This window comes from Scyliorhinus torazame, chromosome 16 (assembly GCF_047496885.1).
Source record: "Scyliorhinus torazame isolate Kashiwa2021f chromosome 16, sScyTor2.1, whole genome shotgun sequence".
Lineage (NCBI taxonomy): Eukaryota > Metazoa > Chordata > Chondrichthyes > Carcharhiniformes > Scyliorhinidae > Scyliorhinus > Scyliorhinus torazame.
In genome coordinates, this window is record NC_092722.1 from 190,478,685 (window position 1) to 190,491,754 (window position 13,070).

The 13,070-nt window shown below is 51.3% G+C and overlaps 2 protein-coding genes across 3 annotated transcripts in view; one reads left to right on the forward strand and one right to left on the reverse strand.

Moving 5' to 3' along the window:
- The window catches only part of mms19 (MMS19 homolog, cytosolic iron-sulfur assembly component), a 94,760-nt gene extending 90,272 nt beyond the window's left edge, over positions 1-4,488 (forward strand). The window contains exon 31 of the mRNA XM_072479657.1: positions 539-4,488. Coding sequence (XP_072335758.1) covers positions 539-566 — 28 coding nt within the window. The 3' untranslated portion in view covers positions 567-4,488. The remainder of the gene's footprint in view (positions 1-538) is intronic.
- Positions 4,489-9,873: 5,385 nt separating this feature from the next.
- Positions 9,874-13,070, reverse strand: part of zdhhc16b (zDHHC palmitoyltransferase 16b) — a 45,774-nt gene continuing 42,577 nt past the window's right edge. For both annotated transcript variants that reach the window (XM_072479658.1, XM_072479659.1), the window contains one exon: positions 9,874-11,356. In XM_072479658.1, coding sequence (XP_072335759.1) covers positions 11,245-11,356 — 112 coding nt within the window. In that variant the 3' untranslated portion in view covers positions 9,874-11,244. The remainder of the gene's footprint in view (positions 11,357-13,070) is intronic.

The window sequence follows — 13,070 nt, forward strand, 5'->3', positions numbered from 1 at the left end:
CCCACCCCTGCAGCCCCCTGGGAGAGGCAAAGAAAAATGAAAGAACTTGGGCAATGAATAGGAAATTACTCCTGGAAAACTGCTTTCTGACCCACTCAGGGAATCAAATCCAGTCCAAGAGATCCAAGTGTTAGGTGTATAGATCCTCAATATGATGTGATCTTTGCTCCAGTCAGGATCGGCTCCAGGTCCTTGCTGAAGACAGAGAGTCATTTATTCCATAATGATCAAAAGGAAAGCTCGTCTCGAAAGAGGGGGGGGGGGGGGGGGAGGGGGGGGGGGGGCGGGCTGTGGTGATGAGTCCTTCAGGCTGAAAGGTCATGGCTTTGATCCTTTAGTGTTGATCAGCTCCTTTCTGAACTCCTCGTATCACCCAGAAGAGAGTTAGTTTGGCGGGGTTTTTCTGATGTTGTCTAACCCGCCTTTCACATTCTGGGATGAATTGATCTCTTTGCCTTTCTGCCTTAAAAACTTAACATGTGTTTCTCGTTTTCTTATCTCTACTTCTCCTGCCCCTCTCAAATTTGCTTTGTTACAGGTTTCTTTTAGGGAGCCCGGGCAGTTGATGCACATCCAGCTGACGAGAGGAGACAATCAGACAAGGCCTAGCCTGTCCCGCACATCTACAACTGAACGGCTGGGTCAACATGACATTCCAAACCCCAACAAAAAACACAAGGAAAGGAAATCCTTTCTTACAAAGCAGAAAAACAACCATTTCAGGCAGAGATGAAGACTGAAATGATGAAGAAATTGCACCTTTAACCGATTAACAAATATTTAAATAAGCACATTTCATTCCGCACCGCGTGTGGCCAGGAAGCCCAGTGTGTGGAGTGTGATCATCACCTGCTTGTACGATATGAGAAAGCAACCTCACCAACTCTGAGCAAATCACCTCATTCGTTCTAGTAACTGAGCAAAGATTGTATGTGTGAGAGATAGCCCTGGCAAATATTCTGTAGGGTTGCTGCACCAAGTAAACTGGTGGGGGGCACTTCTGCTGAATTGCTGCTGAGATTGTTTATTTTACCCCTTGTGTACAGGGAAAGACTACACAACATTGGCCAACCAGAAGTGAGTTACAGACTGGAATCTAATCGAGGGGTTCAGGGTGGTTTATATATAGAATAACAAATATCCAGGAGTGAATTACAGATTGGAATCTAATCGAGGGGTTCAGGGTGGTTTATATGTAGAATAACAGATACCCAGAGTGAGTTACAGACTGGAATCTAATCGAGGGGTTCAGGTTGGTTTATATATAGAATAACAAATATCCAGGAGTGAATTACAGATTGGAATCTAATCGAGGGGTTCAGGGTGGTTTATATGTAGAATAACATACCAGGGAGTGAGTTACAGACTGGAATCTAATCCAGTGGGCAGCACGGTAGCATAGTGGTTAGCACAATTGCTTCACAGCTCCAGGGTCCCAGGTTTGATTCCCGGCTTGAGTCACTGACTGCGGAGTTTGCACGTTCTCCCTGTGTGTGCGTGGGTTTCCTCCGGGTGCTCCGGTTTCCTCCCACAGTCCAAAGATGTGCAGGTTAGGTGGATTGGCCATGCCAAATTGCCCATAGTGTCCAAAATTGCCCTTAGTGTTGGGCGGGGTTACTGGGTTATGGGGATAGGGTGGGGGTGTGGGCTTGGGTAGGGTGCTCTTTCCAAGAGCCGGTGCAGATTCGATGGGCCAAAAGGCCTCCTTCTGCACTGTAAACTCTAATCGAGGGGTTCAGGGTGGTTTATATAGGATAACAGATACCAGGGAGTGAGTTACAGACTGGAATCTAATCGAGGGGTTCGGGTGGTTTATATATAGAATAACAGATACCAGGGAGTGAGTTACAGACTGGAATCTAATCGAGGGGTTCGGGTGGTTTATATATAGAATAACAGATACCAGGGAGTGAGTTACAGACTGGAATCTAATCGAGAGGCACAATCTTGAAATTGCTCTAAATATTTGAGATTTGTTTTAATACATCTCCTTACAGTTTTTCTGGGCTGTTTACGTAGTGAGTTACAGTTCTGCTGGGCTGTTTCAAATAGTGAGTTAGGTGGTGCACATTTTTATATTGACAGGAGCAATAGACCCCATAACGCACAACCAACCTATTGTACTGCTGTTAAGCTGAAGCTGCTTTTTGCTCTGGTCTGTCTTTTTAAGGCTGTAAAGTCTAACTGCTGTATGTAAAAGCAGGTCAACCTGCGTAATTTCTGCTGATGAGGTTTGAAAATTTCCACGTGCTAATAATCAGAACGAAATAACTGGTGCAAATGGTGATCCTTCTGAAGTCTGGCAAATGTGGCCAAATGCAGGACTTGGTGGAGTGAGAGAAACAGGGGGATTCCATGGTTAGGGTAGCGGAGTATGAGGTAGGGGGATTCCATGGGTAGGGTAGCGGAGTATGAGGTAGGGGGATTCCATGGGTAGGGTAGCGGAGTATGAGGTAGGGGGATTCCATGGTTAGGGCAGCAGTTCATCTTAAACCGAGTGATGAATCTTCGTGGTCACGGATCAATTGTGAAATAAGTTGTGTGATCTATATTCTTCAGCCACAGAAATTGGGAAAAATCAGGGGAGCATGTCATTGCTCCCCACTCTTGGTGCAGTGTGTGTGCTGCAGGGCATGGTATTTGCATTCTATGTACCTTTGCAATGATAATGCTGAGTGGGGGGGAGCGGAATCAGCAGCAGTGTTTGGTGGATGTGTAACACAGGAGGCAGGATGATCATGGAAACTGTAAAGAAAGTAAAAGGAGCAATGGAAGGAAGCTGGAAGTGAGTGAGCAGCTCCCTATCCCCCAATCACTTTGGTAGTTTGAGTTCTATGGTTATTTCATGGCCTGTGTGTTCATGGCTCCTGGTTCAAATCCCCCCCCCCCCCCAAACCACAACTTTCCTCCACCGTAAACCCCTCGATAAAGGCACTCTTTAATCGGCCTCCACTCATCCAGCTGCTGATGACTGACTGCAAGCATTTATAGACTTTGGGCAGGGAGAGGGAGGCACTGTGACAAGGAGGGTTTTCGATTCAATGTTTGCACTTTTTTTTTTCTCCTTTGGAGCTTGACCATCGAGTGGGAGGAGTCCGGGCTTCGCCCATCCTGCCGGAGAGAGGCTGCCCGTACCAGCCTCCCTGAACAGGCGCCGGAATGTGGCGACTAGGGGCTTTTCACAGTAACTTCATCTGAAGCCTACTTGTGACAATAAGCGATTTTCATTATAACAGAATGTGGGCCGATCCCTCACTCGGGTCTTGGCTTAACCTTGAAGCCCTGCTCTCGCTTTTGTGGGTTGGGTGGGGGGGGGGGGGGGGGGGCAGCTTAATGACAACTATCGGAATGTTTGTTTCAATGCGTTCTGCATGTATAACCCATGGAGATCTAGCACTACTCGCTGGTGTTCTGTTACGTCCCTTCCAAACCAGCAATGTTTTTATCTTTTCGGTTGATCCCCTTTTTAATCACTGCCTTTGTATCGACTGATGTGTGTTGTGACTGGGAAGAGGGAGTTCTTCTACCCTGATAAGCGGAAATTTGAGTTTCTACCTCTTCTCTCTACTGATTCTTTATTGATTTGGCAAATAAATAATTCAATCTTCCCTCAGTAGTGTAGTCCAAGTTGCCTTTCTTCATTGTGGCTCTCTCTCACAATGAAACTGAGCAGGTCAGGGCTGTACTGTTGTTAATTATTCACCTTCATCCTGCAGCCTCTAATGAAATGAAATGAAAATCGCTTAGTGTCACGAGTAGGCTTCAATGAAGTTACTGCGAAAAGCCCCTAGTCGCCACATTCTGGGAATTGAACCGTGCTGCTGGCCTGCCTTGGTCTGCTTTAAAAGCCAGCGATTTAGCCCAGTGTGCTAAACTAGCACCTGTAGGTTGAGCATTTTGAACCTGCTGCCAGTTTCCTGGTCTGTTTTCTGAAACCTTTTGGGGGGGGGGGGGGGCAGCTTTTATACTTCCCACCGTTTCCACCACACCTGTTCTCCGCTCCCATTCCTGTCAAAATTGCAATGCAGATCGGGCCAGCTCCTACCCTCGTTCTCACCTAGGATCTCAAACCTATACCATCTATTTTTAAGCTTGGTGGTACTGAGCCCCTTCATCTTTCGCTGGCAGGATTTACTTTTGTTAGTTTGCTGACTCAAAGCAGCATGTCCAAGGTCAAACTCCCATTTTAACCCTCTGCCCCCCCTCTTACTCCTGGCAAGAAGGAACCCAGCTCGGTGCACTTCCCTTTGGCTTGTAGGTTAAATGGAGGCAAGTAGACGGCAACATGCACTGTGCACAAGCTGCTTTTGTACAGAACAAAGGAGGTGGTGAAAGGGTGAGATTTATTGGGCCTTTACTGGTTCCACCCAACTAGTTTACAATGTGTGTGATTTGCAGTTGTTGCCTGCACAACTTTTAATGTAAGATTAACTCCCAACCGGAGGAATAAGTAACATTTAAAAAAGAAATAAAACAATTTGTATTAAACGGTGTTTTCTTTCTCCAGAAGAATGTCCTTAAAAGACAGCCTGTGTTAAAACATCAGTGTTTGTCAAATGTCCCTGAGTTCAGAATCTGGGATCAGACCAGCTAGCACTGACTGACACAAGCAGACTCTGTAAATCCGTGGTTGTCGATCAGCTTGCTCAGTTTTAACTATGGCAGTATGCTGGCGGACGCAGCTTGGGTTTTCCATTAACACTGTGGATTGAATCTTTTTCAAAAAATAATTTTTATTAAGGTTTTCATAAAACATCAATAACAAACTGAAAAAGGAACCCAGATTTAAGTACAAAACACAGTCCAAAAAAGCAATCCCCCACCCCCCTGTACATAAATAATAAATTAACATTAACACCCCGACTTAACACAACAAATATATACACCCACTCAGACCTCCAAATGTAAATAACAAAAATTCTTCCAGCGCTGGGCATGCCCAGAACATATGGGTGTGATTCGCTGGACTCCCCAAGCACCTAACACCTGTCCTCGCCCCCAAAGGACCGGCTCATCCTTGTCCCGGTCATGTGTGCCCTGTGCAGCACCTTAAACTGTATGATGCTGAGCCTCGTGCACCTGCCCACGTCCCCTCTTCAATCTCCCCTCCCAACTACTCCTCCCCACCTCCCCCAAGAGCACCCTGTCCTGTACTGTGCATAGAAGCAGCTGTGGGAATTCCACCACCTGGCAAACACCCTTACCTGTAAGTACCTGGAGGTGTTCCCCATGGGGAGCCCATACTTCTCCAGCTCACGAACTTCCCGTGCCACCCCGAAAACCCTCCATCTGTTCTCCCTGGGACGAACCGGTGGTTTCCCCCGTATTGGGGTCCACACCGAGGCCCCAACTCTTTTCTCCCCCCCCACCCCCCCCCCTCGACTGCCCCCAGATTGAGGGCAGCCGCCACCACCGGGCTCGTGGTATACCTCCTTGGAGGGAACGGCAGTGGCACTGTTGCCAGCGCCCCCAGACTCGCACAAGACTCCGTCTCCAGCCTCTTCCATGCAGCCCCCTCCATCACCCACTTGCGCACCATCGTCGCATTGGTGGCCCAGTAGTAGCCACAAAGGTTGGGCAGTGCCAGCACCCCCACCCCCCCCAATCCTCTACTCCGCTCCAGGAACACCCTTCGGAGTCCCTCGCGCCCACACAAACCCCATTTTACTCCTGTTGACCCGCCTAAAAAAGGACTTCGGGATAAACACTGGAACAGGAATACCTTGGGAGCACCGTCATTTTGCACCTTGCGTGACTGCACCCTACCCGCCAAGGACAGCGGCAACGCGTCCCACTTCTTGAACTCCTCCATTTGCTCCACCAGCCTTGTGAAATTAAGCCTGAAGCTCCTCTTCCCCCCTTTTTAGTGGGAGCTCGCCAATCCCCCTCTCCTGGTCCCACCACGGGGAGCTCGCCAATCCCCCTCTCCTGGTCCCACCACGGGGAGCTCGCCAATCCCCCTCTCCTGGTCCCACCACAAACAGCTCGCTCTTCCCCATGTTGAGCTTGTACCCCGAGAAATCCCTGAAGATCCTCATTACCTCAGGCATTCCCCCCACCGGCTCCGCCACATATAGCAGCAAGTCGTCCGCATAGAGCGACTCCCTGTGCTCCCCACCCCGCACCAACCCCCCTCCAATTCCTCAACTCCCTCAGGGCCATAGCCAGGGGTTCAATCGCCAGTGCAAAGAGCAGGGGGGACAGGGGTCACCCCTGCCTCGTCCCTCGGTGCAACCAAAAGTACTCCGACCTCAAGCTGTTCGTGGCCACACTTGCCATCGGGACCTCATACAATACCCTAACCCACCTGACAAGCCCCTCCCCAAACCTCTGCAGCACTTCCCACAGGTACCCCCCACTCTACCCTATCAAAGGCTTTCTCGGCATCCATTGCCACCACTATCTCCTCCTCCCCCTCCCTCATGATAATGTTCAGAAGCCTCTGCACATTCATGTTCAACTGCCTCCCCTTCACGAACCCTGTCTGGTCTTCATGGATGACCTGCGGCACACAATCCTCGTGGCTAAGATCTTCGCCAGCACCTTGGCATCTACGTTTAGCAACGAAATCAGCCTGTAAGACCCACACTGCAGGGGATCCTTGTCCCGCTTCAGGATCAAGGAGATCAGTGCCCGGGACATTGTCAGGGGCAAAGCCCCCGCCCCCTTGAAGGTCCTAACTAGCAACGGGTCATATTTTTTTATAGAATTCGACCGGGAAACCGTCTGGCCCCGGTGCCTTCCCCGCCTGCATACTCCCCTATCCCTATCCCTTTGGTCAGCTCCTCCAGCCCAATTGGGGCCCCCAATCCCACCACCAGTCCCTCCTCCACCTTCAGAAACCTCAATTAGTCCAGAAAGCGGCCCATCCCTCCCTCCTCCCGTGGGGGCTCGGACCTATACAATTCCTCATAAAAGTCCCTGAAGACCCCATTGATGCCAACCACACCCCCTCCCCTGTACTCAACTCCCCCGATCTCCCTAGCTGCGCCCCGCTTCCAAAGCTGATGCGCCAGCATCCGGCTTGCTTTTTTCCCATTCTCTTAAATCGCCCCCTGGGCCTTCCTGGTGGTCACCACGTCGAATTCGGCCTGTAGGCTGCACCTCTTCCTCAACAGTCCTTCCTCTGGCACCTCCGCATACCTCCTGTCTACCCTCACCATCTCCCCCATCAGCCTCTCCCTCTCCTCTCGTTGTGGACCCAAATGGAGATCAGCTCTCCCCTAACCACCGCCTTCAGCGCCTCCCATACCATCCCCACTCGGACCTCCCCGTTATCGTTGGCCTCCAGGTACCTCTCTATGCTTCCTCGGACCCGCTCACTCACTTCCTCGTCCGCCAACAGCCCCACCTCCAAGCGCCACAACGGGCGCTGGTCCCTCTCCTCCCCCAGCTCTAAGTCCACCCAATGCGGGGCGTGATCCGAAATGGCCATCGCCGAGTACTCAGTATCCTCTACTCTCGTTATCAGCGCCCTGCTCAAAATAAAAAAGTCGATCCAGGAATGCGCCTTAAGGACATGTGCCCCCCGGCCTTGCAAATCTCCAAGGGTCCACCCCTCCCATCAGGTCCATAAACCCCCTCAGCACTTTAGCCGCCACCGGCTTCCTACCCGTCCTAGACCTGGAGCAATCCAGTGCCGGATCCAACACCGTGTTAAAGTCTCCCCCCATTATCAGGCCCCCCCCACTTCCAAGTCTGGGATCCGATCCAACATGCACCGCATAAAACCCGCATTGTCCCAGTTCAGGGCATACACATTGACCAGTACCACCCTCTCTCCCTGCAGCTTACCACTACGTACCTACCGCCATTGTCTGCCACAATGCTCGACGCCTCGAATTACACCTTTCCCACCAAGGTCGCCAGCCCCGAATGAAACACCTGACCTACCCACCCTTTCCTCAATCTTACCTGGTCTGCCACCTTCAGGCGTGTCTCCTGGAGCATAACCACATCCGCCTTCAGGTGCGCGAACACGATTCTCCCCCCCCACCACCCCCGGCTAGGACCCATCCTAGCTGCTTTACTCCCCCCATTGCACTTCCGCAAGTCAGCTGACTCCTGCTGACCCCAGCCACTCCCGCCTCTCCTTCGATTCCTCCCATTGTGTGACACACCCTCTTCTTCCATTCCCCATTCACAGGCTCTCCACCGCCCCCTTCCATCCCAAGCGCGGGAAACAACCCTCGCTTCCCCACCCCGGCCCTGCCCCCTCCAGTCTTCAGCGCGGAAAAAGCCCGCTTTCCACCTACCCGGCCCCGCCACCTCTGACGCAGCTCCTTTTACAGGCCCAGTCCCCTCACCCCTCCCCCCCGACTCCCTCTCCCCCACGGGGCCCCATGTCACTGCCGGCCATCCACCGCTGTTCCATTTGCTTACCCCCCTCCAAGAGCCCCCCCCGACCAACCCAACCAAAACCGTGCCCAACCCGCCCTAACCAAAAAAAGAAGAAAAAAAAACAAGAGCAAAGGGCCCCCCCTCAAAAAGTAACATATCAACAGCAATCCCCAAATGCCCATCCCAACCCTCAATGTGCCCAACTTCTCGGCCTGAACAAAGGCCCCACGCCTCCTCCGGAGACTCAAAATAATGGTGCCGGTCCTTGTTGGTGACCACAGTCGCACCGGCTGCAACATGCCAAACTTCACCGCCTTCGCTCAATTGTACCAGGACCTCCTCTTTGCCACCTCCGCACTCCATTCCTGGTATATTCAAACCTCCGCCTTCTCCCACCTGCTGCTCCTCTCCTTGGCCCACCTGAGCACACACGCCCAATCAGCGAACCGATGAAACCGCACCAGCACCGCCCGTGGAGGCTCGTTAGCCTTGGGCCTCCTCGCCAGCACTCTATGGGCCCCTTCCTGCTCCAGGGGCACCGGAAGGACCCTGCTCCCATCAGTGAGTTCAACATGGTTACCACATAGGTCCCCATGTCCAGCCCCTCCGGGAGACCCAGAATCCGCGAATTCTTCCGCCTTGACCAATTCTCCATCTCCTCGAACCGTTCCTGCCATTTCTTGTGGAGCGCCTCGTGCGCCTCCACCTTTACCGCCAGGCCTAAGATCTTGTCCTCGTTGTCAGAGATCTTTTGTCGGGCCTCGCAGATCGCCACACCCTGGGCCGTCTGCGTCTCCAGCAGCTTATCGATACAAGCCTTCTTCGGCTCAAGCAGGTCCGCTTTAATCTCCCTAAAGCAGCGCTGGATAACCTGTTGCTCCTGCGCCCACTGCATCCATGCTGCCTGGTCCCCGCCCGCCCCCATTTTGTTCTTCCCTCGCACCTTCTTCGGGTCCACCACCACTTTTTTAGTCGCCCCGCTCCTGGTAAAAGCTATACACTGTCGGGAACTATTGTACTCTCCTTCCCACCGCGGGAAACGTCGGAAAAATGCCTGAAGAGCCCAAAAGTCAGTTTTTTGCGGGAGCTGCCGAATGTGCGATTTAGCTCCGTATAGCCGCAACCGGAAGTCTGTGGATTGAATCTTTGAGATACCAAGGCAGATTCTTTTCGACCCAACCAGTTTACAAAGCGGGGAAAGAATAGGGCATGCAGAGGGTGGGTGGAGACTTATACGAACCATAGATGTCGGTACCAACCATATTTATTACAGCCTCCCCGAACAGGCGCCGGAATGTGGCGCCTAGGGGCTTTTCACAGTAACTTCATTTGAAGCCTACTTGTGACAATAAGCAATTTTCATTTTCATTTCATTTCATGTGCAGAATGGCCTGTGTCTGTGCAAATAAAAACAGCACTCCAGATTCTGTAACTGATCATTGTGAAATGCACCGTGCAAAACAACTCCCCTTTCCGACCACCAGCGAGAGGAGAATTGGTGGAGGTTTGTGGAAGTGACGACTGGTAAGCTGGTTCAGTGAAGACTTTATTATTATTGTAACACTTAATTGTAATCTCCAGCTCCAATCAGACTGTCCAGTGGTTAGAGGCGCGTATCTTATCACAAAAGATGGTACAACTACATTAAAGCAGGGGTAAATAATAAAGGAAGTCCTCGAAAGAACACAATTTCTTTCTGGGTTATATTGGAGCGCAGTTCCCCTGAAATTCGGGGTTGCTTTTATATTTCATATTCAAGTATCAGGAGTGGGATATTGAATCTGGAGAGTCAGGACTGACCAGATCCTTTACCAGACTGCACACAGCAGCTTTGAATGATAATGTTAAAATTGATGTTTAAATATTCTCCACCCCCACCCCTCCCCAGACAGATTCCTGCTTCAGTAAACAATGAGAAAGAAACAGATCAGATCGGCAGGGCTTGGGTGGGTATTGATCTCAAACAGTTATTACAATTTCAGCTAAGCTGCCATTATTTACACTGCACGAAAACGGGGAAAGTTTTGGACAGAGGCCTGCTGCCATGCTCAGCTCTGCGTCCTACCCCACCCCAGGAGTGCGACTAAGACTGAAGCTCTATGCTCCAAAACACAGGCCTGTTATCACCAGCACCAACGTTCAAGAGACACACGCCCACCCAACACAAATACCGGATGGAATCGAGCTTGCAGCAAAGCCCTTTAACCCCGACACAATACTCAAAAACCACAAAAACAAACCACAGCAAACTACTCAACGGCTATTCCACTGAAATAAATACAAATAGGAAGGAGTATGCTCCACTGGAATCTTATTGCAACAGAAGGGGTTTGGTCCATTGAGGTTCTGGAGAGGAGCTTGCTGTAATGGGATTTGGACATCTTAAAAGTCTCCCTAACCACAATCTCCCAAGGGCCCCTTGGGAGTTACTCCCAGTAGGGAACACAATGTTTCAGCATCAACAATTCAAGAATAGGCCAGGGCGACATCAAAGGAAGTAATCATGATACAATGATCGCTATATATATATATATAACAGACATATAAAACACAGTCCTAAATCTTTATATTAAAAAAAAGTCCCTGATTAACTCCCATCTTAGGAAGCACAGCAATCATGGCTTGAGCAAACCAATGGTCAAGGAATTTTGTCCCCTCACGCCCATCGAGTGCCTTATTGCTTCACTGACCCTGCGATTATTGCCTTTGAATGCAAGGAGCACCAGCGGATCATTTTGAAGTTTTTCAGTTCAAACGTTCTCATCTTTCACTAAACACAGATGAGCAGGAAAGTCTGCAAGCCATTAGTTTCCTCCCTCTGATTCACACGTCCTCCTTTTGGTGAACATTCTATCATCCCCTCATCAGGTGAGCAAAGAGGTGTGTCCCTTATGTCACCTCTCATCAAATTGCCAGTATGGCCTTATCCACACGAAAGGTTGACGGCAGCACCCACGTCATGCCATCTCCATAAGGCAGGTGAGATGAGGGGAGCAGCAAGCGAGTGATCCAGTGACTGCAACGCAAACAGAGTCGTCGTCAATGCAATGATCCCCGGGCTACCAGAACATTAAACCCATTATGTACTGGATAAAGCTACAAAAGGCAGCCACCATAAAAGGGCACAGAAATAGTGAAGGGCAGTAAAAGGACCAGTGTCAATTAGGGACTTAAAGGGGATTTATTGACTTCCGGGTGCGGCTATGCAGAGCTAAGTCGCATGTTCGGCAGCTCCCGCTTGGAACGGATATTTGGGCTCTTTACAGGGCCCCCAACGGAATTTTCTCGACATTTCCCAGTGTTGGAAGAAGCCTGCAACATTCCCCCGACAGTGTCCCCCAGGAATGGTATGTCTCTTGGTTACCAGACCTGGCAGAAACAGTAAACATTTTTGGCTGTAGCTGCAGGAAACACAAAAGCCTCTTCCAGCATGCAAGCGGGGGAAGGGCAAGCTTAAAGGATGCAAGCTGACTGGAGGGCCTTTATTAAAGGTGAATTCTAGCAGCAGAGGGAACAACTGTGAAAAGATCTACCAAGGCCATTGAAGAAGCAGGGACGAGGCTTCCGGTGGCGGCCAGGGAAGAGTAGGTCGCGCATTCGGCAGCTCCTGTCTGGAATGGACTCTCAGACCTTTTTCAGGAGTTTCCAGAGACTTTTTGGGGCAGATTGGTGAAGCGAACACTGCCAAAAGGATTCCCTCTCGAGACTTCCGGTTGCGGCTATGCGGAGCTAAGTCGCACATTCGGCGGCTCCCGCAAAAACAGACTTTTGGGCTCTTTTCGGGGCCCCCAAGGGAACTTTTTCGATGTTTCCCGGTGTGGGAAGGAGTTAATAATAGCTCCCTGTCAGTATATGGCTTTAACTAGGAGCGGGGCGACAAAAAAGGTGGTGGTGGACCCGAAGAAGGGAGGGAAGGACAAAATGGCGGCGTGCGAAGACGAGGCAGCGTGGAGGCAGTGGGCGGAGGAGCAACAGGAGGGTATCCAGCGCTGCCTCAGAGAGATTAAAACGGACCTGCTAGAGCCGATGAAGGCTTCTATTGATAAGCTGCTGGAGACACAGACGACCCGGGGGTGGCGATCCGAGAGGCTCGACAAAAGATCTCTGACAATGAGGACGAGATCTTAGTCCTGGCGGTAAAGGTGGAGGCGCACGAGGCGCTCCACAAGAAATGGCAGGAGCGCTTCGAGGAGATGGAGAATTGGTCGAGGCGGAAGAATCTGCGGATCCTGGGCCTCTCGGAGGGGCTGGAGGGGCCGGACGTGGGGGCCTATGTGGTCACCATGTTAAACTCGCTGATGGGAGCGGGGTCCATAGAGTGCTGGCGAGGAGGCCCAAGGCTAACGAGCCTCCGCGGGCGGTGCTGGTGCGGTTTCATCGGTTCGTCGACCGGAAATGCGTGCTCAGGTGGGCCAAGAAAGAGAGGAGCAGCAGGTGGGAGAACGCGGAGGTTCGAATATATCAGGACTGGAGCACGGAGGTGGCGAAGAGGAGGGCCGGGTACAACCGGGCGAAGGCGGTGCTGCACAGGAAGGGGGTGAAGTTTGGCATGTTGCAGCCGGGGCGACTGTGGGTCACCTACAAGGACCGGCACCATTATTTTGAATCTCCGGAGGAGGCGTGGGCCTTTGTTCAGGCCAAGAAGCTGGACACAGACTGAGGGTCGGGATGGGCGATTGGGGACTGTGGTGGATATGTTATGCCTATTTTTTGTTTTTTGGGGGGGGGCC